The sequence below is a fragment of the Phallusia mammillata genome, chromosome 1 (assembly GCF_965637545.1).
Source record: "Phallusia mammillata chromosome 1, kaPhaMamm4.hap1.1, whole genome shotgun sequence".
Lineage (NCBI taxonomy): Eukaryota > Metazoa > Chordata > Ascidiacea > Phlebobranchia > Ascidiidae > Phallusia > Phallusia mammillata.
Genome location: NC_137252.1, coordinates 11,367,449 through 11,395,083, shown reverse-complemented (window position 1 = coordinate 11,395,083; position 27,635 = coordinate 11,367,449). Strand labels below are relative to the sequence as shown.

The 27,635-nt window shown below is 37.0% G+C and overlaps 4 protein-coding genes and 2 non-coding genes across 8 annotated transcripts; 2 read left to right on the top strand and 4 right to left on the bottom strand.

Annotated features, from left to right (window-relative positions):
• The first annotated feature begins 36 nt into the window (after positions 1 to 36).
• LOC145227682 (REST corepressor 1-like) lies at positions 37 to 2,629 on the top strand. Of its 2 annotated transcripts, none has more exons than XM_080092575.1 (11): positions 37 to 287; positions 624 to 680; positions 787 to 861; positions 933 to 1,064; positions 1,129 to 1,211; positions 1,266 to 1,384; positions 1,698 to 1,743; positions 1,807 to 1,870; positions 2,006 to 2,112; positions 2,194 to 2,296; positions 2,370 to 2,629. In XM_080092575.1, the coding sequence occupies exons 1-11, from the start codon at positions 188 to 190 to the stop codon at positions 2,417 to 2,419; spliced, it is 936 nt and encodes a 311-aa protein (XP_079948701.1). In that variant the 5' UTR covers positions 37 to 187; the 3' UTR covers positions 2,420 to 2,629. The 2 variants fall into 2 exon arrangements, with proteins under 2 accessions (XP_079948701.1, XP_079948696.1); XM_080092570.1 differs by having other exon boundaries at positions 38 to 287; positions 2,188 to 2,296.
• LOC145227672 (crooked neck-like protein 1) lies at positions 2,521 to 12,071 on the bottom strand. The gene is made up of 16 exons (XM_080092560.1): positions 11,988 to 12,071; positions 11,433 to 11,537; positions 11,139 to 11,228; positions 10,867 to 10,929; positions 10,714 to 10,805; positions 10,244 to 10,402; positions 9,557 to 9,723; positions 9,126 to 9,304; positions 8,176 to 8,346; positions 7,539 to 7,730; positions 6,844 to 6,984; positions 5,571 to 5,810; positions 4,981 to 5,147; positions 4,331 to 4,421; positions 3,501 to 3,593; positions 2,521 to 2,976 (listed from the first exon to the last, which is right to left on the bottom strand). The coding sequence occupies exons 2-16, from the start codon at positions 11,478 to 11,480 to the stop codon at positions 2,767 to 2,769; spliced, it is 2,103 nt and encodes a 700-aa protein (XP_079948686.1). The 5' UTR covers positions 11,481 to 11,537; positions 11,988 to 12,071; the 3' UTR covers positions 2,521 to 2,766.
• Trnay-gua (transfer RNA tyrosine (anticodon GUA)) lies at positions 3,918 to 4,007 on the bottom strand. The gene is given in 2 exon segments: positions 3,918 to 3,953; positions 3,971 to 4,007. It is a non-coding gene; the product is annotated as a tRNA-Tyr (tRNA).
• Trnastop-uca (transfer RNA opal suppressor (anticodon UCA)) lies at positions 8,557 to 8,643 on the top strand. Its single transcript has one exon. It is a non-coding gene; the product is annotated as a tRNA-Sec (tRNA).
• Positions 12,072 to 12,698: 627 nt separating the features above from the next.
• Positions 12,699 to 18,673, bottom strand: LOC145207846 (gap junction delta-2 protein-like). Its single transcript, XM_080078803.1, has 9 exons — positions 18,495 to 18,673; positions 18,025 to 18,153; positions 17,360 to 17,514; positions 16,566 to 16,694; positions 16,026 to 16,164; positions 15,583 to 15,727; positions 15,065 to 15,157; positions 14,294 to 14,472; positions 12,699 to 13,801 (listed from the first exon to the last, which is right to left on the bottom strand). The coding sequence occupies exons 1-9, from the start codon at positions 18,587 to 18,589 to the stop codon at positions 13,654 to 13,656; spliced, it is 1,212 nt and encodes a 403-aa protein (XP_079934929.1). The 5' UTR covers positions 18,590 to 18,673; the 3' UTR covers positions 12,699 to 13,653.
• A 5,710-nt stretch (positions 18,674 to 24,383) lies between these two features.
• On the bottom strand, positions 24,384 to 27,267 carry LOC145203874 (uncharacterized). Of its 2 annotated transcripts, none has more exons than XM_080076238.1 (5): positions 27,123 to 27,267; positions 26,136 to 26,788; positions 25,800 to 25,900; positions 25,514 to 25,690; positions 24,384 to 25,275 (listed from the first exon to the last, which is right to left on the bottom strand). In XM_080076238.1, the coding sequence occupies exons 2-5, from the start codon at positions 26,690 to 26,692 to the stop codon at positions 25,208 to 25,210; spliced, it is 903 nt and encodes a 300-aa protein (XP_079932364.1). In that variant the 5' UTR covers positions 26,693 to 26,788; positions 27,123 to 27,267; the 3' UTR covers positions 24,384 to 25,207. The 2 variants fall into 2 exon arrangements, with proteins under 2 accessions (XP_079932364.1, XP_079932354.1); XM_080076228.1 differs by having other exon boundaries at positions 27,014 to 27,253.
• Positions 27,268 to 27,635: the final 368 nt, after the last annotated feature.

Here is a 27,635-nt window from a genome sequence, read left to right as displayed (position 1 = left end):
TGCCCATACTCGTATGCGTCATATATTGGTTTTCAGTAGTGAAGGCAGGCAACGTCAGATACCGATTGACTGACAGTGCTTTGAGGGTGAGCCGTCGGTCCGTCGCAGTCTGTCCGACCTGCGAAGAGTGTGGTGGTGTTTTCGCGTCTTGGCTTTGTTTCGCCTGTTGGCCTCGGCCGAAGTTAAAATGTCGAGTAACAGTACCAGTAACCCAGGAATATGGCCAAGAAAGGAAAATGGTACATCAGGTTACGCCAGCGACGACAGCCTTTTCGACGAGGAACCACGTAAGTTCTACTGTATGCAGGCTGGGCGTCTGGACGATCTTCCGGGTACCCGTACTTTTTTTTCTTTGGTTATTTGTGTAGTTTTTAAGCAAAAACAAAGAAACTTGTTTACCTAGTAGTACTTATTTGTTCAAATACTACACTTTTAATCTATTTTTACCATATTTTTGTGTAAAAATATGAACATAAAAACAAACCACATTCCTGGTAATAACTCATTCCTTTCATGTTACAATGAACAATCTCTACCTATTTGTCTTTATGGTAAGATTTATTATGTTAAGAGACTGATGTAGATAATTCCAAGCGTAAATCTTGTTCATTTTCACATTTCAGAGGTGCGTATGCGAGTGGGTGAAATGTATCAAGCAAGGGTCCCTACTTGGGATGGAGGTAAAGCAACCTTAAAAATGAGTTGTTGTGTCAAAACGTTTTGATATTTTAGTAATAGATGTAAGATGGCAGGTTTAATTTCCTATTCTTTGACTTATTTGTGCAGATCAAAAGAAAAGCCCTCACTCAAAAGAAGGAATGCTGATTTGGTCTCCTTGTGAAGATTTGCGTGATGAGAAATGTATGATTGTTAGGCCTCAAATATGTCATGACATTTTATTACTGTTGAATAACTTTGTCTAACTTTATTAGTGGATTCATATTGTAACACTGCAAAAGATAAGCATCACTACAACATGGAGCAGGCTCTTGGGATGCTTTTCTGGCACAAACACGATGTAACAAAATCCTTAAGCGACATGCAAAATTTTACCCCAATGCCTGGTATGTTTGTATATAAGCATTGTACTTTGTGCTCATTTTGGTGTAAAATAAAAATATGTTTTAGATGATTGGTCAATGGAGGACAAAGTTTTGTTTGAGCAGGCATATGCATTCCATGGGAAAAACTTCCGCAAAGTCCAGCAGTTGGTAAGACTGTTTAATCTTCACAATGAAATAGCATTTATCATTGATGTTTTTTAGATTCCCGACAAGGAAATTGGTCAGCTTGTTAAATTTTACTACACATGGAAAAAGTCAAGACTGAAAACTTCACTAATGGACAAACAGGCAAACAAGCAGGCCAAAAATGAAAATGACAGGTCTCTAGAAAGAGCATGATTTATGTGGTTCAATATTCAATTGATTGCTAAGTAAAAATGTGTCAATGGTTGTAAATGGCAGTCTGCAACCCTACCTATGTTGTCTATTGCAATCAGTATGAAATAACTGACATTCTTTTGAATAAACGTTTCTCTTAAAATTTTGTTAAAAAAAACATTTTCCAACCAAATACCTACTCAAGAATCCTGTTGGATTTAGGATTTTGGCCATTTTTTCATTATAAGTCTATGGGTTCTGTCAATTTTTGTTTTTGAAGACCTTTTGTAAAATTTAATTACTTCATTTTCACAGTGATGACTCTGCTCCTGAAGAAGTGGCTGATGCCTTCATCCAAAAAGTTTGTACACATCCAAAATATTAATATTTCTTTAGCCTTTACATTTTGTTGTTGTTTCTTTAGCTCCCTTCCACCAAAACTCATCCAGCCATATCTGATGGTGAGGTAAAACATAAACTGCCCAAAGGTAAGGATAAGTCAATGCCCCGAACCAAGTTGCTTTTTTAATGCAATACCCATTTAAAAACTCAGATTTTTAACTCCATAAAGCATGACACTCTTAATCAATGCATTAACAAATTCGTTTGCACTTGTGGTTCAGGAATTGATCTTGCAGAAAATGACATTAATACTCTCGCTGAACACAGTGAAGGACCGCAAGCATATCTGAGCAATTTGGACAGCAAACTAATTTCTGAAAAACAGCAGGTAACAAACTGCACTAACTGGGCTGTTTAAAATGTCTTTCCAACGTACAGTATGTCAATTAATAACCCTAATAAGGTTCAGATCGAACGACAGGAGTGTGGAACAAAGTTGAAATTAATGAAACCAATTGCACGGCCACCTATTAATGGAATGAAGAAAGAGCAAAAGGATCTCCCTGAAAAAGGTGTCACTTGTGTTTTACTCTTGAAGCATGTTTTTTGACTTATTTGGGTAACGTTGCAATACTTCTCTTGTAGAACTCGTTAACGGCACCAACAGTATGGACGAAACAAATGACAATGCCTGAAAGAAGTCTGGCAGTTTGAGCAACTGAGACGAGATATTATGCAACACGTGTTGGGGCTGGCTGGGAGCCACCCACACTTTTGTTAGAAAACACTAGCAACGTATTTGCTGTACTTTATTTGATTTAATGTCCGTGTATTTATCGTTGTACAATGTACGTTTATGTACAGTTATGCCGACTGTGATAGAAAATAAAGCAAACACCAAGGGCTTGGCTTTGGGGAAATTGTTCTCGTTACCCACCAAAGGTCTTCCTCTATGGCACTGTCAGAAGCTTTTTGGATTTAGCTGCTCTTTCGCGTGGTTAGGTCAAACATTGTCATTTGTTGAACGCAACTCATACAAGTGCTATGCGTCGTTTGAACCTGAAGGTCCAGCCACAGTTCGATTTTCATCGTCACTTGCCGAGTCTTCGTCCGAGCTGTCATCACTGTCCGAGTCTCCCTCTTCCTTCTTGGCCTTCCACATCTTTGCCATTGCGAGCAACTTAAGGTTGGGCTGGGCTTCTTCCTCTTCGGGAAAGATGTAATCGTAATACTCTTCCCATCCGGCATCAATCTGTACAGCATGTAATTGCTATGTCATATCTCTGCAGTTTACAAAGTTTCATGCCCGCCTAAACTTATAAACTGACAATCACCAAACGTTTCGTTTTACAATACACACTTATAGACAAATAGGTTTGTGAGCCAGAATGCAAGTAAGCCACATTGCTCCGTGTTAGGGTGCGGCAACCTCTTGTACGCGTGCCAAAGTTATGGTGTCCTACTAGTCCTACACACTATTGCACACAACGAAGTTGGCACTCCAAGCCATTATTTTTTCACATGACAATTGACTTGGCGCAGTCGTTCATAATATTGGCCCTACTTATTATTTAGATAGTATTCAGTGTGTATTACAGCGGGGGTTCAACAGTACATTTTACAACCGACCAATCTGGTTTTCTTTGGAGTAAATGATTAGCTAACGACGTAAGGCTGGCTGACTAAAGGTATTTCATGAGGTAAAGGTTCGACAAAGAGGACCTTGAAGATTTTGTGACACCAAGCAGTTTTCGTAAACATTTTCACCCTTCTTACCCCTCCTTCGGTAGTAACTTTTCTTCGCTTTTTCACTCGCTTTGGCATAAGTCGGTTGATTTGGTTTTGTGATGTCTCGTCTCCGTGTTCCGTCTACAAATAAACGGCACAAAAAAGTCATTTTAACAGATAAACGACGATAGTTGCCAACAAATTTTAAATTTCAGAACATTCGTGTGTACTTGGGACCTAAAATGGCAACATTTCAACAACAACAATTAGTCAAAAAGCTTAAATGTGGTGAACACATTTTGTGGAAAACAATTTTACCACGAAGCATTCACTGCATAAAGTTGTACGTGTTTAGTGTTTCTATTATTTATTCCAGTTTCAACAAAAAGATTTTGTGAATTATTTCTGTTTAATCTTCAAATGATTTAGACATTAAATTAAACAGCAAAAAGCTTAAAAAAGACATCCTTCGAACCGGATTCGAACCAGTGACCTATGGATTTCTGAGGTTTAACCCGCTACAGTCCACCGCTCTACCAACTGAGCTATCGAAGGAGCCGACGTCGATGCAACAAAACAGCCACTACATTCCCTCGCGCGCGAAAGTGAGAGGGAAAAAAGAATTCCCTTTTTTGTTTTTCTCTCTAGTCTAATGTAAATAGCAGACAAGCGAAGGCACTTACAAAAAGGCGTATGGAAGTAATGATTGGTTAATAAAAAGGCAGTTTATTTATTTTTATTTTTTAATTTTGCATGATTAAACATGTAATGCTCTGGAAAACTTACATAGTACATTTATGATAGTTCCGTACAAGGATTAGAGGTAGCCAGTGTATTTACAGTGACTACATCTAGGCTGCATGTATTAAAAAACTGACCTCGAATTTTTTCCAAGCTTCCAAAAGCATGAGTCGTTCTTCTTTTGCTTCGCTGTTCTTCAAAGACGAATTCGCTTTTTTGTAAACTTCCCTACAAAATAATGCCAAATAAAGCTAAAAAATGCGTATATTTCCAACGTTTTAAAAAACCATTATTTGTTTTCTTACGTGCGATAAACATTGAAGTATGACATTCGTCCAGGGGACAGTAGGCCTATGTCAGTTTTCGCAAAGACCTATCTTTCGCAAGGTGGTAACAGAGAGTGTATTTTTTACGGAAAGTGGACTATTCTACTTGACTTGGCATTTTAAGTGTTGATTTATCTTTTAAATGTCAACGGTTGTGGTCCACTGCCACAACCGAAAACTTTTGCATTGTGTTCTTGTCGCCAAAACCAGACGACTAAACACGTTTGGAAAACATCACTTTCCGTGAACCGATTGCGGCAGTAAGCGACCCCTGCAAGAGTCAAAATGTTGCCAATACCACCCTTGACTTGCATTACAACAGTATTTCAATAGTTTTACCTAAAACAATCAGAAAAGGAAACCGAAAGCAACTAGACGACTAGAGAACGACTCTTTCGGGTGTAGTTTTCTATTTCACATCACAAGAAAAAAATGACGTCACTCCCAATGACATCACGCACCTGGCTCTGTTGAAAGCGTTATTGTCGTTCCCGGTTGCTTCGAAGGTTGCATAACTGAGCCATACTTTGATATGTTGAGTTCGGTCAAGCAGGCGTTCGTACAGTTTACGTGCGTTGTCTTTTTCGTCTTGCTCCAACTCGAAATCAATGTAGGCTTTCCACAAAAGCTGTTATGGTACAAGATCTTTTGTGCATCTATTTGGGTTGTTTCTTTATGTTTATGGCGATAATGGCCGCTTAAGAGTAATATGTGGCGAAATTATAGGTATTTAAAAAGGGGATGCCGTCTTAAGTTCCAAACCATGTGCTCTTGGGCACGAAAAACAATTTTTAATTCCTAGCCGTAATAAAACGTTGTTTAAACTTAAGTGTAAATTAAAAACTTTAAAATAGTGAAGGAAACAACGTTAAACTATTAGAATTAAATTCTGCCATAATTGCCTATATATGTCTTTGTATTCTAAGCTCGTATAATTGGGCGAAGTTTGACTTTAAATTAAAAACAAAACTTGTATTCAAACATCACACATACTCCACAGTAACACACAACCGTAAACCACAATCAACCATTGAACCAACAACTAACCCACCTCCGGCATGTCGAGTCTTGGTTGGTCGACGGCAATCTCATATATGGCTCGAGCTCGATCCACGTCACCTAGCAACGTTTCAAGTTCGGCAAACCGGCACCACGTTGTGCAGTTATCGGATGCAGTTTCCAGAAATCGTTCGTAGAGAATCCGACAGCGGTCAAACTCCCGAAGTTGCAATTCGAGTTCAATGTACTGGCGAAATAGCTTGTCTTTTGGACATTTGCCTATAGCCACTCCCTGCAAAACAAACACATAAACGTCAAAACATCCACCAATTGCATCGTATAGACCAGTGGTTCCCAAACTATGGTACGCGTACCACTAGTGGTACGCGAAGGTCTCCAAGGTGGTACGCGAGCAACTTATTCAGTTCACACCAAACGATCGCAAATGATCTCCTAGTGATTATCGTAATTATTTTAATTTACACAAGTTACGTAGAGCGTGAAATTTCATACTATATTCCCTACTAAATTCTAATTCCTTGGTGTATTGATTGACGCATCGAACTGTAAAGCAGGGTTTCTTTGTGACGAAATAGGTGTTTTATGACGTTATGAATCTGTTATTACGACGTAATAAATCCTTAAAGTCAGATATTGTAATAAGCTACTAGTTGTGTTGACAGTGGCACCGTAGCGAGGGCGGTAAAAGTTTGACTAATTTTTGTTTAATATTTACGAGCCTTTGGTTACTAAAGACTAAAGTTACTAAGGTAAAGTTAGTTAGTAAAGTTTAGTAACATTTTTATTCATTAAACATTTTGCACATCATTTTTATTTGTGAATTCTGGAATTTTCTGACAATTATTGTAGGTGGTACGAGAACGCTGCATGAACCCAAAAAATGGTACGCGAGTAGATAAAGTTTGGGAACCACTGGTATAGACTATAGACACCACGACGAATTAATATCCAACAAATTTGTCATTTAACTGATGTGATGCTAAAGCAAATTCTAGTTGTTTTTCATAAACTTGTAAACAACTTGTATTTTTCTCAGCATGCTTGTAGAATTTTGTATCTCTTAAGGATCATTGCACGATTTAAGGCGATTAATTTACATGCTTTAATTCCATTTTTTCAATACAACAAAGATGTTGTGACCAATCCTTATACAGCTATGTAAAAGTCCAACCCTATACTTTGAGCGAGAAACACCAAAAAGGGCTACAATAAGAGGACAATACAAAAAGGGTCCGTTGTCACGAGGAACCAATAAAAAATCCCAACTAAAAACATTAAAAGTGTCGGACTGTTTACTGACTTACAAATATTTTTCTTGCTTGTGTCACATCCTTCTGGCGAATCTCAAAGTGGGCGAACATGATCCAGATTTTGGCAAATGTGAACTTGCGATGTGGTATGACGTCAAGACACGCCTTGTACACGTCACGGGCTCGTTCCATGTCCTGCACATAAAACATAAAAAAGTGACACAATATATTTTCGTTTTAATTTGCTTTTAAACAAACACCCAATATAGCGTGGTCCAAGGGCCAATTGTTGCCCACGAGATACTGTTTGGCCAACAAAAAAATAAGACATTTTACAGACAACGATATTTTTGGTTTTTAATGTCCTAAAATGGAGGAATTAAATCACAGAAAATACTGTAAAATATTTCATTGTGCGGCATGACGAGGTTTTGTTATGTGTAATTAGGAGCTGTTTATGCGTAAACTAACTAGTTAGGCATTTTTGCCCTTTCTTCGAAGAAACTGAAAGTTTGTGCTACTTGCATAAAGTTGATGTAAAAACTATATGCAAAAGAAAAATATATATTTATTGAAAACGGTGGATAGAAAAAGAAATAATTGTTCACATATAGAGTCATGTTTAATAAAAAGAGGAAAGCTTACCCAAGAATTAACTTACCCAAGTTTGAATCGCAGATTTGCAAAGCGAATACAGAGTAACAAAAATCGTTAAGTGGCATAGACTTTTGAAATCCAACACAACTGACCTTGCTTTCTAGTTCCTCGTACAACGCGTAGTTAATCCACAAGTAGATATAGCGCCTCCAGTGTCGCTTCTGCGTCACAAGTGGAATGTTCGAGATTGCACGTTCGTAAACTTCACGCGTCGATTCAACGTCCCCCTCATCTTCCGAAAGACGCAAATAATCGAACCACGCATCGTAGTTATGTGGATTTGCCTAAGATGGTCGAGATTAAGTTGTTTTTCAACAAAATACGGTATAAAATCAACAACAGTAATATAAGATTCGCTACTGGTATGATTTTAAACATTTTTCGTGCCCACTTTGTTAAAAAAAATAAACTGAGAGTGTTTAAACTGAGCAGTATCGGACCGTTCAAACGCAAATAAAATATTTTTGTAATGATCGATATTAAGTCATATGAGCTGATGAAGATGTGGTATAAATTCAACACAAGCAAAAATAAATTTCTACTGATGGCACAGTTTTGCAAACGTGTTCTGTGACTGCTTTGTAAACACACAAAAATGTAACCAAGCCATTTCTTTTCTTTACATTTTCGTTTGACAAATTAGTGCTTTATAAAATTATAGGGTCATTGTGCGTCATCAACTTTTGGTATTCTACGAATGGTATTCAAGGCAAATTTTTAATTTCATACCTTCACTTCCTCTTCATACTGAAACTTCCTTTTACTGACGATCACATTTTCGATGCCTGATCGGTTTCCGAACTTTTTCTCGAAAATTGTGTACGCTTTGAAAAGGTCTCCGGCTAATTGTTTGTCAATTCGGTCGATGGCATATTTGTAAATCACACGAGCTCTTTCATACTGCAACCGAAAAGTAAATATATTTGTCATTATACCATTAAAGCTACAAACCACTGAGGTACTAACACAGTCAGCATGACTCAGCAGAACTTCGGGACAGTCTGAACGCATTAAGCAAGCACACAGACCCAAATCACGCGCACAGTCACCACAAACGTAAGTTGACTGGCTGTGGAGTGTTATATATATCGAGCGCGAATTAGTATTTGTGCCTAGATGATCCTCAGTGGTCTGGGGTGCAGGCTTCAAACCTGTAGCTGATTAGCGTCAGAGTGGTTCAATTCCACCTTCTGGGCGTGATTAAATAGTTTTTAAAAATTGCCCTGGAAATATCACGAATTAAGAGAAATCATGGTAGTTTTAAAATACACGCTGAAAATCTCGCGAATTAGGACAATTTATGAAAGATGGGAAATCCCCAGAAAAGAAGTGTTGTGCCCTTTTATTATCAACAAGCATTCGGAATACAAGTTGTAAAGCCGTTAAAAACAAATTTGGGCGCAATTTGTTTGAAATCTGTGACAAAAAGTTGTGTGGCATCATGCAGATTGGTGGTAAGCAATGAGCCAACCTTTTTAAATGCTCAACCGATTATAATCAAGCACAACAATGCAGGGATGGAAAGAAGCGTTAGACATGAATAACCAAGTAATATGTCAAAGTTTGGTATTTTAGCCAGGAAGAATATTTGGTTGCTTGCTTGACTCTACCTCTCCTTTTGTTATGTGTTTATGTTGTGCAGTTACGCATTACAGTCATGCACATGTTTGGAAAGTTACCTCTTTTTGTCTTTCTTCAAATCTTGCAAAGTTGACGAACAGATTTGGTTCCATGTGGTCTTCTCCATAAAATTCCACAGCTCTTTCGAAAACCTGTCGTCCTTTAATTATGTATCCAAACCGCTCCTCAAACCGAGCATATTTCACCCAGTTTTTAATATCAGGATGAATATAGACAAGTGAACATAATGGTCAAGGAACTAACATCCCAACTTAGTTAGAGTTCAAACAGTAAATTAACACATTAAACAATTGTAACACAGATTATTTCTGTTGAGCGCTTTCCCATAAATTGGTACTTAGTTGCTTTTTTGCACAGGGATTGTGAACCCTTAGTTTATCATGAAAAATTTGGTTAATAGCATAGCTTGGTAACTAGTCAGTGTACACCCAGTAACTAACACAAATCAATGTGAGGTGTTAAAGGATATATTTTTCATGGACTTGTCTAGCCCTCTCAACTTCCTTGTATCTCAATTCAAAGTTAATGTAGGAATGCCAGGCTTGCTCATCAGGTTCCCACTCCATCCAACGTTCGAACACTTGCCGGCATCCAGCCACGTTTCCAACCATCTCCTCCATATATGCATACTTGTACCTGAATACAAGAAAATTCTCAACACTTTTCTTACATTTATTCTTGGTTTCCCAAGCTTAGATGTAAAAATCTTGAGTAAGAAGGTGCCTTGAACAGTTTTTGACAATTAAATTAGTCAGTAACGGTTTTGGCATTGCAGTTAAAAATTGATGTTTTGTAAAAGTGTATTACTTTTATGAAAGAAATCTTTACATATATACAGTTAATCTCTGTTAAACCGAATTCAGACAATCCGGATCTTCACCTAATTAGGACAAAACTAGAGGTACAAATAGTTTGTGATGCAGAAGTAATTGACATAGGTTAATCCAGATCACCAATCTAATCCAGATAAGTTTTTTGGTATCTGTATACCACATTTGCCCATCAACAACTAAAATCATATGATGATGTCTCTCAAATAACTTAAATATCTGTGTGTGGTTGGATAAATATGTTAATTGTTTTTTTATGAAAGAATTGTATGTAATGAGATTGGTGACAATTTTTTGATGTATACAAATTTTAAACACCACCCTACCAGAATTGATTAGCTCTTGGCAGGATAGTAACAGCACGATCCCAGATGTTTCTAGCATGGTTTATTTGTTTGTTTCTCATTTCCATTTCTGCATACTTCAACCAGAGGGGTATGCACCGATGTGCCACATCAATTCCTCTTTCATACACAGAACGAGCTCTATAAAGAAAATTTTGCAGTCGGTTGCAATGTAATATATTTACCATAAATCAATCCTAGTTTTGTGATATATTTTAAACTCAACTAAATGGTTGCTGAAAAAAATCCTTATCCTTAAGAAAAAAGGAAAAAAAAACAGACCTTTGGAAGAAAATTTTGCAGTCGGTTGCAATGTGATAACTCTAACATAAAATCAACATAAATTCAAGCATTATTTTGCCAAAATTCTTGTAAATGCCACTAAAATGGCTGCTAACAAATTACTCAAAAAATTTAATTATTTCACAAAAAAATAGAAACATATAACAGACCTTTGAATTTCCTTCATGCTATCTTCAAACGCTGCATATTTAATCCAGTTTTGAATGGAGGATTTGTTTTTTCTTAACAGGTCTTCAAAACCCTAAACATGTTAAATGTACATGAGTTTTAAGGTGTACTTTTAAATGATTTCTTTTTGTTACCTTTCTTTTCTTCAACTTGTATTCCTCTAGTTCTTGTGGATCAGTTATTTTTCGTTTAGGTGGCTGAAGAAAGACAAGAAATGACAACAACATTTAACTTAAACACAAATGCTGTTGGACTAACATCAGTTCCGCTCATAATTGTGTAACAGAATCGTGATAGTGTTTTACAAAAGCAGTGCAGTTGTAACATTAAGGGAAGCATTTGCCTTGATATGATATGAAAAGGAAAAAAAAAATCACAATCACAATACTACACATAACATATTTACTGGGGGTAAAAGTTCCAATTCACGTTCTTTCGCTTCACGCAAAAGCTGTTCGGCTGTGATTTGAACAGGGGCAGGTGCTTTGTTGTTGACCTAAAAAACACAAATAAAAGAATAAGTTTTGCACAATTTGGGGCTGTACAAATTACCTTTTATACTACTTTTGTAGATTATTAAGTTAAAAAAGACAAAAACAACACATATGACACAATTACTTGAACTATATTTAAATGAAACTTTTTTAGTCATATCACCTATCAAATGTGCTGCATGTAATGTACATACTACATACCATACCTTTGCAATTTTTGGCATTTTTGTCTTGCCTCCCATTGTGTGCTCCATTTTTAGGCTCTTTTTGTTGCCACTCCAGTATTCCAAATAGCAAAAAACCTAATGAAGCTATAAAAACAAACTTTTCACACATAGTTGTTGTACAAATAGGTCACATATTATTTGAAACAAACAGAAATTGAATTAACACCATTCTGTTAATCTACCCTAAAATTTTATGTCGCAACACATCATACCAACTTCTCTTTAAAATAAAAATTATGTATGTTTTTTACTTGGTTCTGGCTTATGGGACATTAACAAACATTTATACTTAAATGCGATTTTTAATGACGAAAATAAAAAAATGAATTTCTTTGAAACAGCGTTGTGGGAAACTTAGGGAGTTTCCCCTTTTCTACCGATTTTCGAATTGATGGGTGGCGCTAAAGCCAAAAGTTGTATTGCTTTTGTAACAAACAAAAGTTTTATTGTTCAAACATATATTACGCCGGGGATGTGCCACCTTGAACACTGATTGGCCAAATGTAATTAACAAAACTAGGCCAAGAACCGCACCTTTACATGGCAGGAGTTTTCTTCATGGGCTTAGGCTACTGAGTCCTGTAACCTGTTCCTATTTCAAAAAGCCACCAGTAAAAGTGGCAAGTTTATCTGTAATAAAAGGCCCAGATAATAGCCCTGGGGGCATATAAAAGCTCAAAAACAAACGAAAATTGCAATAGCTCGCTGGCGCAATTGGTTCCACCCAGTGCTGGATTAACCATTAGGCAAAATAGGCACAAGCCTACAGGCCAGTCAAACATCCAGGCCACTTTAAAATCAGGAGAAATTTAGTCATCATGTTTTTCAAAAACTAGTTAACGCGTTTTCAATCGCAAAAACGCGCAAAGTTGCTATTTAGTTAGGCATGTGAACAAGTTTTTGCACGGTAGGCTACTCTGTGTTATAGTTGCAACAACGATCTTTGTGACAATGATGTGGCAACATTGATAATTCTAATTTTTTAGTTGGCAACCCTGATTTTCGGGCCACTTATAAAATGTGCCTACAGGCCAGCATACCCTTAATGCGACACTGGTTTCAGCCCTGCGGTACTTCTGTCAAATCAAGTTTTGACCTGAAAGGTTATCTTAATTGCTTTACAAGCGTGCTCATTTTTAATGTTGTGCTAAGTCAAATGTCCTTGTCGACAACGAAGACTTTGGATTTGAAACCAGCTGTTTTAAATAAACTAAAGTAAAATCCCTTTTCGCTTCACTACAAATGTACCATGCTTTGGCAGTTGTACTGAACAGTTTAAGGCGCTTTCGTCGTCATTATCGTAAAACATTATGCACCAAAACTTGACAAAGTTTACGTTTGGTCATGTGGTAAAAACACAGCTAATATGAAAATGCGACGAATACAAAGCAAATCTTGCAAAAAGCGGAAGACACTTAGGCGAAAACTGCAGTTAGGATACACAGTGAAATAAGCATCAGTATAAACTATAAACCAAATACATTCTAATGTAAGAAATACTAATCATGAACAAATTTAAATCACACAAAAAGAGTCATAATCATAAACATTTTGACATACGGTAGACATTTTGACGCCATGTCCTTGGCTTTGTAAATGGATACAAATTGATCACGTATTTAGCAATGAAGCACACATTAATTCAGAATATAAAATTACATTGCAATTGTAAAGGCGGTGTACTCGACATGCAGCAGCAACTCAAAATTTATAAATAGTCCCACATAACAAAGCGGGTTGAACAAAAACGGATAATTTTGAAGAATGTGGCACATACATTTGTTCACAAAATGGTGGTACAGTATTGTAAATCCACAAGACAATAGTGTTATTTCATATGTAAAATACAATACATGGATTGCGCATTATGATAGTAAGGAATGTCATGAACAATATTGGCTGTTGGAAGCATAAGACACAAAGATTACACACATAATGTCGGCGAGTAGGTATGTAGAAGAGAAAAATTAAACTCGAAACAATGGTGTTAAACCGTCTATATACACGCAAACAACAGAGCAGCGCAAACGATTGGATTTCATACCCCAACAAGGCGACATCACTCACGTATTCATTAACTGTTTTTAATGCACTCAAGCAGACTTTTGTGGAAAACATTGTGGAAAAGGCGTATTTTAATACAGCTGGTAGATTTTAGGGCAGTCGATATTTTGTTGCAATGCGCAGAATTAGTTTAACTTTACAAGTCGTAAAACCTATAATCGCTGTCCATTGTCCCGTGGTCTGATCCGTCATCTCCAACCCCATCAGCAAAACGTGGAAATGGACCAAGATCGGGAAATGTGTTTTGCATTCGTGCCCGTCGATAACCGTGCTGGCCGCGTTGTCTAAAAATATGTTGTTGCTGCTTGTGTATAAACTACAATTTTAGTGTTCGTTTTAAAGTTATTGCCCGTTGATGAGGTGTTTTAGAAAGACTGAGAATTGTTTAAACGGTTTACTATTCGCGTTATTGTTCAGAAAGCAGAAATACTGTATCCTTTTGTTAAAATGTAAAACAGAAACCGTTTTTTTGCGTGTGTCTAAAAGTCAAATGTTAGGCTTTTGTTCATAGAATTTAAGTTTCAAAGATGTAAAACGTTTACGGTTCCCCAAGTTTCCAACCCTCGCGCGATAAACAAATTCTTTTTGCGGCATTTTGTCTGCTTCGTTTAATCCGCAAAACGGGGTTTCGCCATAACCAACCCAGCTTTGCGCCCTATAAGCGGCATTTTCTCAGAATCCTGTTTGACCAGGCGTGAAAAACGTAACCACTGGCGTCTGGGGGCTCAACCGCCGTCAGTAGAATTTCCTGAACTGATTTGAGTCATAATAATTACCTGTCTATGATTATTTCCTCCATTGGAAGACGATCGCCATGTGGAACTTCCGTAGTTTTTGAACCGGAACAACACGTTCGTCGAACCCACTTTGAAATCAGCAAGTAAAGCTCGATAACGTTTAACAGCAAAGACACGAGGGACATGATGTACATGAATCGCAGAAACAAAGTCTTCTCCTGTGATTACAAACAACAAAATATTTTTTTTAATTTTTTTTGCTTATCTAATTAAATCGCTTTGAAGCAAAACCTATTTGTTTGACGTAAAAGCTACTTGATAACGACAAATTTCAGTCATTAAGTCAGTTATTTAAACTGGAAGGGAAAATGGAATGAGAGGTTTGTTTCCAGAACACTTTTGGGCATTCCTTGTGGGTGTTATTCATTAAATCCGACATAGAAAGGAAGGGGTCATCTGATTTTTGACATTTTGCGACGAAAACAGAAAACCCTAACGCATAATGTTCCAACTTTTTCTTCGTGCATTTACCAAAATGGAATGTATAGCCCACGTATTTAACCAACACTGATTTAGGTAGCGGCATTGAAACGCGAAATTACAGTTAAGCCCCAGGCACGCTACCACGCAATATTAAGTCAAAATTACATATGATAACCCTAATACTACAGTTCACATAAAAAAACATTCACGTATGAGTGAAGAGTGATGTTGCCCAACCCAAAATCACGGCTAACAAAAGAATTGTACGGTTCGTCGGGGAATAAAAGTATTGGATGGTCACAGGGGCGTATATTTTGGGTTTCTTACCGTTGGTCTTGATACGAAGCACTCTACGATCCTTGGACAGGGATAACCTTCACAAACGTACATTTCCGGAACGATGAAATTATACATTCGATACTGTGGGCAAAAATACAAAAGCAATATTGAAATGTTGACTTGTAACTGCATGCATTTATACCGCAGTGAGTTTCCAATCGACTAGTCAAAAATGGCCGCAAGATAATTCATGTAGAAAAGTTATTTAAATAGGCAAAATCGTTCAGCTCACAACTAACTCATAAACTCAATCCATCAACTATATATATACTAGAATGGTGACTTTTCTATATTTTGCCAATTTGTAAGTTCATAAACAAGCTTGAAAAAAAAAACAATCATGTGTGTAGGTAAAACGGTGTGTACATAGGAAATCGGTAAACAGCAAGATATAGAACTAAATGGAAATGTATACGAAAGCCACCTTTCTAGTTCCCACTTGTTTTATTTGCATGAGTGTGTTTGTACCAATGTAGGTGAAGGTTGGCTGTGTAATTTCAAGTTACCTGCAGGTACAAGAATCCAACCTCAATGACCGTTCTGAGCACCGCTTGTGCTGCATAAGCCCGGACGATGCCAGGGGTCTTTATCACTTCTGTTGTACCTCCTTGTGCATAGACGGTCTTGCGTTCGGCCTTTACCGTTTTATCCCTATAAGCAGATAAACATTTGATTTTCGAACGTTATAAAGGAGACGAAATTCGATAATACGAGGCTGTTTTACACGGCTTGTCGTCGCTTATCGCTTTGAATAATGCATTTGAACACATTTTTAGAGAACCAAAATGTCTGTTAAAATCAATAACATTTTATACATTTGCAAGGTTTCGCATAAATCGTTGGAATTCAGCCTTCGTTATTTGTGAACCTAATTTTTAAAACAATCACGGCAAAGTATTATGACTGTCACATGGTGCCTTATTGATACATTTCACTGTTTGCCACCTACTTGTCTTCCACGTTTTTGATGCACTTTTTCAGTTCGTTTCTTATGCCAGCTGCGTGGTCTTCTTGTACTTTTGAAACATATTTTTCGTTCACATTAGAACCTGAGTCAGAATCGGATTCGCTCGCTCGTTTTCCAGTGCCTAAAAACAATAGACAGGAACAGGGTTTTTTTAAGGTTTGGTTTGGGTGACCGCCAAGTAGTTTTAAGAGACCGCAAGTGTTTCATTTAAATACCAAAAAATAGCCATATTTGCTTAAACGAATTATTTATTAGGCTACTGGCAAATTTTGGGAAACCGCTGGAGAAATTTGACACCTTAAAAAAACACTGGACAGGAATTGTAATTAACATAATCTCAAAGGTCGTTAAAATCCATGCAAAAAAATGACAAATTGATTTTTAAGTCATACAATTCAAACCCGAAAGATTGCACAGGACATTCGATTCCGTATCCTATTATTTGAATCGTTCCATCCATTTTGTTTAACAATGTGCGCTTTTCACAATCGTTTTGACTTAGTAGTTGAATTTGCTACTTACTCGATATCGTTATCTTCACACCGTTTCGAATGACTTCCTCATAATCCGGAGGTCCCCGTCCGTTCATTTCTTTTTCTTTCTCACTTTGCTTTTTAGTTTTCCGCCGTTTTCTCTCCCCCCGACCGCTTTCTGGTAATTATAAAACCACATACATTTCACAATGCCCTATTTGTAACCATAGGTCAACAGTCAATAACGCATGATCTATTGCTGCCAACATGTTGACATACAAACTTTTTTACAAAATTTTTGGTCGTTTTTTGAGTTCTTTTTGGTTTATTGCACGGTCGTTTAAACTCTCAAATTAACCACACTTGGTATAACAGAATATGGAACATTAAGATGTTCAACCAAATTTAAGAAAATATAGTTTCATGTGAAGACTTATCATTTTATGAGTGAGTTAAACGGCATTAAGCATGAATTTCGAAACTACAGCGAAACTGATGAGTAAAACAAAAAAGATGGCTTCCAAACAGCCAACGCCCAATTGAACTTGTAGCGTTGGTGCAACTTTCGGGTCGATTTACGAGTTCCACAAATAACTACGATTTATGTTTATGACTTGGGTATTTTTCATGTGAAGTCGCAGGAAAACACCGACCTTCACTTCTTCGCGTGTTTACTAACATAGTGCACTGGAGTGGCTGAGTTTGCGTGTTGGGGCAAATAACTTCTGGCTACGTCAAAAGGCAAAAAATAACAAAGGCATTTACATTTTTTATGGAAATTACAAATCCGTATAACATGGGTTTTCCCTAACATCTTATTTTCGTTATTCGTTACTCGTTTACCTTGGGTCTCGTCCGTTCTAGCCGTTGAGTCACTTTCTGTTCGTCTTGTCGATTCGCTCCGTTCCACAGGTGGAATTGTGGTCATGCGATGAGTAGCGTAGACTACGAACATGATGCTGGGTGTGCCCACGAAAAGGATTTGAACTGCCCAAAACCTTTAAAAAGATCAATTATTCAATCTTGTGTATTAGGAGTGGTGGGGACTTCCACCAGGTCTGGGTATCGTGAATTTGGCTACATGCGACATGTTGTGATAAGATGTACGTGTAAAATAGGCTCTAACCTAATTTTTGGGCCGTCTTTAGGTCCTTGCGTTTTACCGTGGTCGCATTTTTACGAAAATAGTTTCAAATGTAACCTATTTTCCGCTGGCAGTTGAGCGTAAAAAACACTGTCGACTACGTTTGAAACGATCTTCTCCGTTGTTACGCGTCACTGCAGACATGACGCAGAGTTCAGGACGCCAGTGATGTCACATGACGTTGCGTCATAAGTGGAAATTTCCGTCGCGCTTTACGAAACCGAACCGCCTTTGTTTTCTTTGCGGAAAATTTAATTGATAAGTTAGTTGTTTAAAAAAAAGAAGGTGAAAATCACACAAAACTTCAAAAATAGTAGTTTTCTGTGTAATCGTTGTTGGACTTAACTTTTACAACAGTGCTTACCTAATCTGAGATATGGGGGCAAAACGATTGTAGCATATGTTCTCGCAACCAGGCTCGAGGGTGTTGCACTTAAAACTCGACTGTTCATCGCCATATACCGTATCACCAATGCTCACCACCATAATAAGACTGTAAACACAAAACACATGGTGACAAAATGAAAAACACTTTATTGGATTGTTTTTCATTTAAAATAAAAGTTTTGACATTAGAAGTAGGAAATTATGATAGTGAGTCAAAATAATAATTTCGTTTAAATAGTTAAATTGCGTCCAGAATTTTAAAAGACAGAATTGTACAGTTAAAGCTCATACGTGCTTTGGTAGCAAAGCAGCAATTTTTTTAAAGAAGGTAATATAGGCATCGCTGCCTTGGCGTATAAAGTAACAAAATTTACTTAGTTTAGGTACTGTAGTTTTCTACATTGATCTTTGTGACAGAAACAAATTTATGATACAAAATTTTCTCACCGAAATATAAATATAAATGTGATCCATACTTTTCCGATGAATGGTGAATAGTTGGCAACTTCTTCAAGTAACTTCTCAAATATGTGCCACGCCATTTTTATATATTTGTTCTTTAATAATATGTAGGAAAATGGGAATGTAACGATAAGATCTGCAACAAACAACAAAACATTTTTGTAAAACTTTTCAGCATGTTTTTTATGCTCCTTATCCAGTCGACTTAGTTACAAAACTTCGTAATAAACTTAAGTAGCATTTCAAGTCCAGCGCATCTGTCACTAAGCATCAAACAAGATAACACTTCCAATAGGTTTACAACCTAAACTGATATGCAAGAAGAAGGGATTTTCCTTTTATAGTTGGCATTGGCATAATGATTTTCTCCTATTGCCCGTTTTTCCTCAACACTGTACAGATTTTTGGTGTGCTCGGCTGGGTGTGCTTGGTGCGAGGCGGGTGTTTTCTTTAACTTGTTGAAGGGCCAAAGTCAGCTCCTTGGAATGCTTATGAGGACTCTCAAACCGCGCACCAGCTGTGGTAGGCGCGGTCCCTGACACTGAACAGCGAAGACTTTCGCACTACTTAACTGACGACGCGTACAAACTTTAAACGAAGTTTTTTTAATAGGTCACGTGACATTTTGAACAAAAACTATTTTGGCGATGACTTTGAGAAAACGCAGCATAGGTATTCAAAATCCACACGAATATCTGAGCTCTGTGTTCTTATCACCTACCCTCCCTCTCTCGATATATGTATGTATACACCTGCGAGTATATCCATATTATTATCAATATATATTTCAAGAAAACTTTTGGTTAATGAAAATTAATGTAGAGGTGTTTTTTGTCTGATTATCGACATGAAGACAAAGGCATACGATCTGACTCTTACCAATTTTCGACAATTCATTGATGCCTCCGTTTCTATTAAACCACTGCAGTTAACTAAATAGTCAACTCCGGAAACAAACCTAAAATCTATATGATGACGTTGAACTTTAAACATCGTTAACTTTTCTGAACTTTGAATTTCAAACATCGCTAACGTATCGTAAACCATTCGCGATCAACTCTAGTTTTCAAATGTGTAACTGTGTTTTGTTGCAAAATCTGGACTTTCAATGGGTTTGACTCGATTAAAACGGCATAAATTTTTAAAGAGCGTTGCGCAACAGTTTTGTTGGTTCAGATTTGAAGGGAAACACTGAAAACTCATGTTATGTCTGATGTTAGTTAAACCACAGGTGTTTCGGACCGGAAAACAAGAATTTCTAAGCAGTTTTTCGTCAATCTCAAAGAACCAAGATATTTTCGTTTATCCAATAGCGTTAAGAATTATAAAAACATAAGCAGACAGCTGAGTCTGGCAAATGTAACTGACAGATACTCGTTCAAAACCGCGGCACACTTTTCCTCGAATTCCTTGCGTTTTACGCGTTAGCACTTCTGCTGTGTTTACATCTGCAAGACTTCTTTTAATGCTCTGTTTAGGGGCGATCGGTTTTCCTTACGTCAGCTGAATGCAGCTGTTTTTTGCATTTTCTGGTCTGTCGCTTTAACTGTTTTCACCCAAAACAGTGCACTTGGAAACTAGATACAATATGACGTTATCCGTTCGCAAAGTCAGATAGAAACGCAAAGTTGCAACTATATTTTTTGTACTGTTGCACATTGCTCATAGCTGAGTCGGGCTTTGCTTTTCGGGACGGTTCGGGCTAAAGTTCAAATAAAAAGGTCTTGATTTGTGCCTCACTTTTCACTCGGTACATTTCGTTTGTAATTTCGCCGAGGTAAATTTAGTTTTAGGGCCTAATACTGGCTTCATTGTGTAAAAGTTCGGACTGAGACTCGATTTTCAGGCCCACATATACAATTCTTACCTCGCTACAAAAGCTGTTTTAACATCTTTTACAACTATAACCATAAACGCAGTACAGCCGTTCAAGCAGCCTAATCTTTGCAAGTAGTAATCGGATAGATGTATTAGCTGCAATGCATCTACTATAGAATCTGTGCAAGCCCCCTTTTGTTTTGGGTCAACGGCGTAACACAGCTTTCAACACTGTTTTGCTGCAACACGCTTGGCTAACTCAAGGAATCTTGCCTTCAGCACTCACTCCTAAGCTTACATGCAGATAAAGTTACTTCAAAACGTTGTCAATGGCACGTATCTTTTGCTTTCTGTGTGTAAAATTATGCAGTTCCCGGTAATAAACTACTGGACTGTATTTTCCCATGACCCACAGGTACACAATGACTTGAGCTTTCAACAGTTTATTACCCTGAACAAAGTGGTAAAACCGTACCGATCACAATGTACGACCACAAACAAACCGTGTAGACCAGTGGTTCCCAACCAGGGCCCATGGAGCTGTGTTCCGGGGGGGCACGGGCGTAGATTCACAAGAAACACCCACTAAAAGTCATTTTCACTTTAACTTTATTCCCGAATTTAATCGACTATTTCACACACTATTTGTTTATAGTGAGGTTTATCACGCTCATTTACTCCATTAGACCTGTTTAAGACCAAAATTAATACCGCATTCCAACGCGAGATTGCTATCTACATTTTGAGGGGACCACAGGTCCTACATGGTAACTTGAAGGGGGCCACAAGGCCAAAAAGTTACTTTAAGGGGGCCATGGTCCACGAAAGGTTGGGAACCACTGGTGTAGACTACAGGTGCAATAAGCGCAAACAAGCAGCGAACTGAAATGAAATGTTGCCCACACAATGCACACTTTCGAGAGCACTCAAATTCGAAAAACAAAAGTCAGCATAATGCATGGTAAAATTGTCGTTCTTAATCGTACTATAAACAAACTAAGAGGACACGTAATTGTCAAAACGTCGTAACATTCTTTTAACCAAACCTATACCATTGTCATTTTATGGCGATCATTTTGCTTTTTTGTTCTGTTATTTTCAAGCTTTGGAACCACAAATTATGCTCAATAACATTTGTCGGGTTTGGCCATTGACACAGTTACCACATCAAAGACTCTTTAACATTATTTGGCACTCACTAAAACAGGTACGACAACTACGTGTTCACTACATGTTTTCAAGTTGGCACAAAAAGTTTGCAATTTGCATCGTTATATTCTGGATCGAATTAGGGAAACTATTATTCTCCTCACTTTTCTATGGTTTCATGAATTTTTTCAAGAACTACCGGTCGACAACCGCAAAACCAAACAATATTGTGGTCTGTACCAAGACCAAACAGATAAAGGTAAGGTCCTAAAGAACAACACAGCGAGACAGCTGATAATGTCCCTAAGTCCAACAAAATAAAAGTATTCAGAACAGTCGTAACTTAATCGCGAGACACGTATTGCACGGATTGGTTGTCCACTGGCAGTGTAACTTAAACTGCAATACATAATGCCTACTACAACATATATGTATACTTGTCGTTTAAAACTTAACCTAAACTAAGCTGTAGAAATCCAAGCTTATATCAGCAGCATCACATTTCATACCACAAACACAACCGCCTCAGCGGGTGTCGTCCATTGGCGAGGAAAGGCCCTTTTCAAACACTTAAAAACAACATTTCTGTCCGGATCGCTTAAAACGCTCGTGCTACGCTCGACGACTTAGGGCTTGACGTTTTAGGAAGGCGGAAAGATAAAAAAGCGAAAAAGCGTTCGCTTTTGCCGACCTTGGTGCGAAGTTTTGACGAGGCGCCTCCTGACGCGTGTATAAGGTGTTATTTTTACCGGTTCCTCACACTCTGTTTATCTTTGCAGGCCAGAAATGTGAGATTGGTGCTTTAAAAGCGGAAATTTTACGACGACCTCATAAAATACTTTTTTTAATAAACGGTCAGTGCCGTGCAAGATGAAAATGTCATCTCCATTTCCCGAACATTTGTTTCCAAACCAGTCTGGTATAACAGCACAACATCTTTGTTTTCTAAACACCGCATTCCAATGTCTAGTAAACTGGAAACCTTCTTAGACTTTTCTCGTCTGTCAACGCGTTATAATTAATACGAACTTGCAACGCAGGCACGTAAAGTGCGGTTTGCTAAAATCTTTCTTCGCCAAATTTTTAGACAATCACTCGTATTGTGGGTAACAAACGTGTTTGGCAACAAAAACAAGTCGCCTTTGTTTGTCTGGCCTGTTCAGTTGAAATTTGTTTCATATAGTTACGTGGCTTGTTTGTCAACACTTGTTGTCATCCACACAACATTTACGATCATTACTCATAAATTGCGCTTCCCCAAAAATCAGTTTTCAAAAATTTGCGTCTTGTAAAGTTACATAAATTATACATTACCATAGAAGAAATTTGATTTGGCAAAAAAAGTTAAAATTCAAGTAAAAGTTTTCTTGCCTTAAAGCTCTATCTTCTGTAAAAATAACAATGTCGATTTCTTTGTTCTTAATTTTACCATCGCATCAATCGTCGAGTTGAACTTCTCACATCAAGTTTAAAAATGTATGTGAGTCGCGAGGGACATCTAGCGGTGTGTTGCATTCATTTCTACTTCTTGGTGGCATCGCTTGAAGTATTTTTTTTTCTTTTTGCCAAAGACACAAATTTTGACAATGGACAAACAAAGATACAAATTCAAAACGCATTTAACTGTTGTTATTGAAGTACAGCTATCCGAAAACCAAACACAATGACAGCCAGGTTTTGTAACTGCAGTGATATTTGTTGGCTGTTGCCACCACATAAAATACGTAATGAGGGTTATTTTACACCATGCTTACTAAACGTGTATCTAAGCCAGTCCAAAAAGTTTTTTTAGGGTGGTGATCCCTTAGTCACAATCCCAATTTTTTCCGGTGAATCACTCATCATTCTCCACACTTGATCAAACTCCAAAATATTTTGACGTATTTCCGACCTTGCATCTCTGAGTTTTTTCACGAAGGGGAAACAACTGAATCATTTTTTCTCATAAAGTAAAACCTAATGACACTGACATTTACACCAGCGATTATCAAAGTACATACAATTTAGTATACTTTTGTGAGCACCGTGTTGGTATAAGTTATCTGCGTAATTGAACTTAACATCGAAACCTATGTTAAATTGCAACATCATCGTTACGTACAAAAAGCACCAAATGACGCATTACATGTCCATAAACAGTAGCGGTCTCTTGCCCAAGAGGTCACGGCTTCAGCATTGCTCCTTGGTTGGCATGAAAAATGTGTCATACTTGATTTCGCAGCTTTGCAAAGTCTTATGCGTTGACTTTAATACGTAACGAAAATATGATTGACGTGTTTCGATACCAAGATACATAGAGACATGTCACATGCATTTGTAAACACCGTGACACAATTATGACGATGTAGCGCACGTAACAATTGCTTTAGAATAATTAAAGCATCTGCATGTGGGTAATTAACGTAAGCAACTTTTAAAGACAACGGTTTGCAATAACGCCTTGTAATATTAGTTAAATACATTTTTTTTGTCCGAACGTTTTCTTATTTTGCCATTGTAAACAACTAATAAACCTATTTCGCTATTGGTACAACCAGGGGCTCTGGAAAGGAAAAGAATGTGCTGGTGCCATACACTCTTGGGACGCTTTCGAATATTAGGTATATTTTGATGCCCCATCGATCTGTATTTAACATGTAAAGTAAAATGCTAAATTTCATAATCAGCTAAATAATGTTTCACCTTTAAATCAAAAAAACATGCCTAATAGTTGATTTCAATTTTAAACTGATATTAGTGGGCCGCTTAAACTCTTATGGACCCAGGGTATAAGTTGAGTTGATTTAAGTAAAGCATATTATATTATTTATAAGTAATCTACTGTTTTTGAACATGTTTATATGCAAGCCAACATTTCCTTTGGCGTTGAAAAAGATAGCAACAAACAAATTAAAATGTAACAATACACCAGGTTTTGTCAACTTTTATTTTTTTAACATGCTATCACTTTGAGTTGGTTCATAAAAAAGAAACATCAGTAGCATTTGGGTGGCACATTAAATAGCGGACATATATGTTTCCAGTGGAAATAACGGAATGGTATTTGGACAGTATAAAGTGGAACACACAGAAATTTTGACTAATGTTTTTGTATGCTGTTGTGATAATTGGTAATGTTGTAACACAAAATAAACTTACATACATGGCCCTTTCTTTTTTATAAAATGCTAAAAAATATCATGAGACAAAAATTATTATCAAACCCCACACAAGTTGATTATAAACGATACATAAGAAAAGGTCACTGCACAAGAAACACAACTGCAGCTTACTAACGTTTGAATAAAAATAGCAGATTTTTTTCTAATAAAAACAAAATAAAGCAGAAGACATGTTTGCTCTTAAAGGAATGCCATGGCACAATAAAAGGATACTACGCAGACTAAAAATTTAAAAACTGTTGCATTTTGCAAGTACATGATTGCTACAGATTGGTGGTGTCAGTCCACTAAAACTTTCATATCATGAAACTTCTCAGTACAAATTACAGTGCACAGCAGAAACATGAGAGAAACAATGCATAACATAAATAATTCCTCTTGGAACAAAATAAATTGTGAATTTGTTGGTACCAGAAAACATTTATACCAGCAAAGCCAATTTTAGTAGTTGCTACATTTTTCACCACACACTTTAAATGAAATGCCTCTTTTGTGGGTTTTCCAAGTTAACAATGCAAAAAAGGTCTTTCCAAGACACTGAGTTCAAATTGTATTAAAAACCTTTGATGTTTACATCGATGCTCTGCATGCTGCATCCAGTAGATTCATAACCTCGTCTTCCGTTTCAAAAGTTTTCCCTACAACAATAGAATATCATATGGTTACACACCAAAACTGTAACAACTGTCATTCTAACAGATATTTATTTCCAACTTATTGTATGACTACATATCCAATCAACTCTTCAGCATCTATCTTTGATTGTTTACAATACATTTGTGGCAGCATCCTGATGAGTGATGAGTAAACCCACCAAGTAGGTCTATAATTCTCTGTCCCTACATTGTAAAATACTAATACAATTCCTGTACATACCCTCTGCCCACTTTTCAAGCAATGAAAATTTCCTGGCAAAAGCATTATCCTTAAAATCTTCCAGTATGTGATTGATGTCTTGATCGGAAAGTTCCAGGCCAAATCTTATAAAGGTGAACCAAGAGTTTTGTTGTGGAAGTCGAGTTTTTATAAATGTTTTGAAGACATTTCGTAAACCTAAACAACAAGGATGTAGTTTCATGTTATGGAAAAATAATTAAAAAAAATAAAATTATAAAAAATAAAAATAATAAACAATTGCACAAATCAATGTTCACAAACTTACACTTGGTGCTGAGAGGGGGTCCAACAAAAAATGATGCAGCAGATTGTGAAGAGGTACATACATCATTTTCATTATGATTGTGTAAGTCAGAATCCGTTTTACTGCACAAAGAAATGTAGTAATTCAAAGTTTCCACTAAATTCTTTCTAAAAGTTTAATGGTGAAAATAACGGCCCAAATAGACGTAAAAAGCGACATGCTTTATTGTTCAAACGTTTCGGCAAATGCTCATGCCATCATCAGTCTTTCTACAAGCTTTTATAAAAGTTTTTTTTTTATTTTTAACTTATTTAGATTGTAATCATAAGCAAATTCTAGTTACAATACAAAACTAACCATCTTTCTTTAGAAGAATGCTTCTGCATTTTACCCGGACTGTTGTTTGGGTCTGACTTTGAGGATGCTAAAACTGGTCTGGCGTTATTAACAACAGGGCCCTCAAATTGATTGCGATCCACAGTACCAACATCCCCAAACTCAATGTTGGGTAGTTTTAAAACAGGGGGACTTGCATGAAAAACATCAGAACTTGAAGTAGAGTGCTCACTTTCATCAAAGCAAGGAGTCTCAGAAGGTAATGGTAAAGTGTGTGGAGCTGGAAATTTATTGCCTAATACAGCTTGTGGGTTTGTGTTTAGAACAAAACTTGTCATGCTACTTTGAGTTTTATGGTGGTATTGCAACATAACATTCTTTGGTACCTCTATAGCAGATTTAATTATTTCCAGATCTTTTCTATCAGCAGTTGCAGCAGAGGTTTCATTACAGTTTATGCTTGTTGAAAGAAGCATAGGATTTAATTGCACATTTTTCCACTGGTTGCACTTCAGGTACATTTTAAAGTGTTGCAAGAGGTTTTTGTTTTGCTGAAACATTTTGCCAACATCAAACATGATTTTGGTAAGTCCAAATTTGCATTCTTGTGAAACAGGTACTCTTGAAATATTTTGAAACTCCCCAAAGACTTTGTGGAGTGTCTTGTGTTGTGTCTAGAAAGTAGGAAAGTATTTCACAATTGACATGCAGTAGTTAGAACTATAAGGTACAAATACCACAAAATATACTTATTCAAGGATGTTAATCCAAAGTATTTAATTTTGTCCTTTGTGAAACAAAAAAAAGTTTTTCCGTCAAAATTGCATGTTGAAACATGTGCTTCTGTTTATCAATCAGTTTAGGCTTAACAATATTTTCTGATTTGTCACTTCAGTTACCTGCAAATGTTCCAAAACCATCGAAAAGAAGCAACAATCATCCATTGCGTGAAATATGTCTAATTACGGAACAAATGCAGTCAAATAACACTTGAAAACTATTAGTCACCTGCCAAAACAAAACACGACAATCGGATCTAGTCCATCTTGTATGGAAGGGGGATTTTTTTAACGTGTCATTTAAATTTCCCCATCACTATTGTCATCCAGATGTTCTGATTTCCCTGAGAAAAGTAGAAAAGGGGCGCATATATTTATTGTAAGTCGACAGTCATTGCAAATAATTGCATTTTTATAAAAATGTCAAAATTTGTTGAACTTGGTTTTCACATTTTGGCGCTAAATGTTTTGGCGGGAAATGCTTGTGATGTAAATGTAGTTTGTCCCGCCGGAAAAAGCTGAAGCTCAATTTCAGGTAAGCTAGTTAGGACTGCCACTCGAGATATTTTATAGCTAAGTCTGGACGGTTTTGGTTAAGTCTAGATGTAAAATTTTGGATCTATATGATGGCTATAAAATCTAGATAGTTTTTGTAACGTTTGTAATGACCATTGGAACAGTATAAGCCTACAAATGTTCCACCCAGATAACCACAAATGTCTCAATGTTATAACTGTAACAA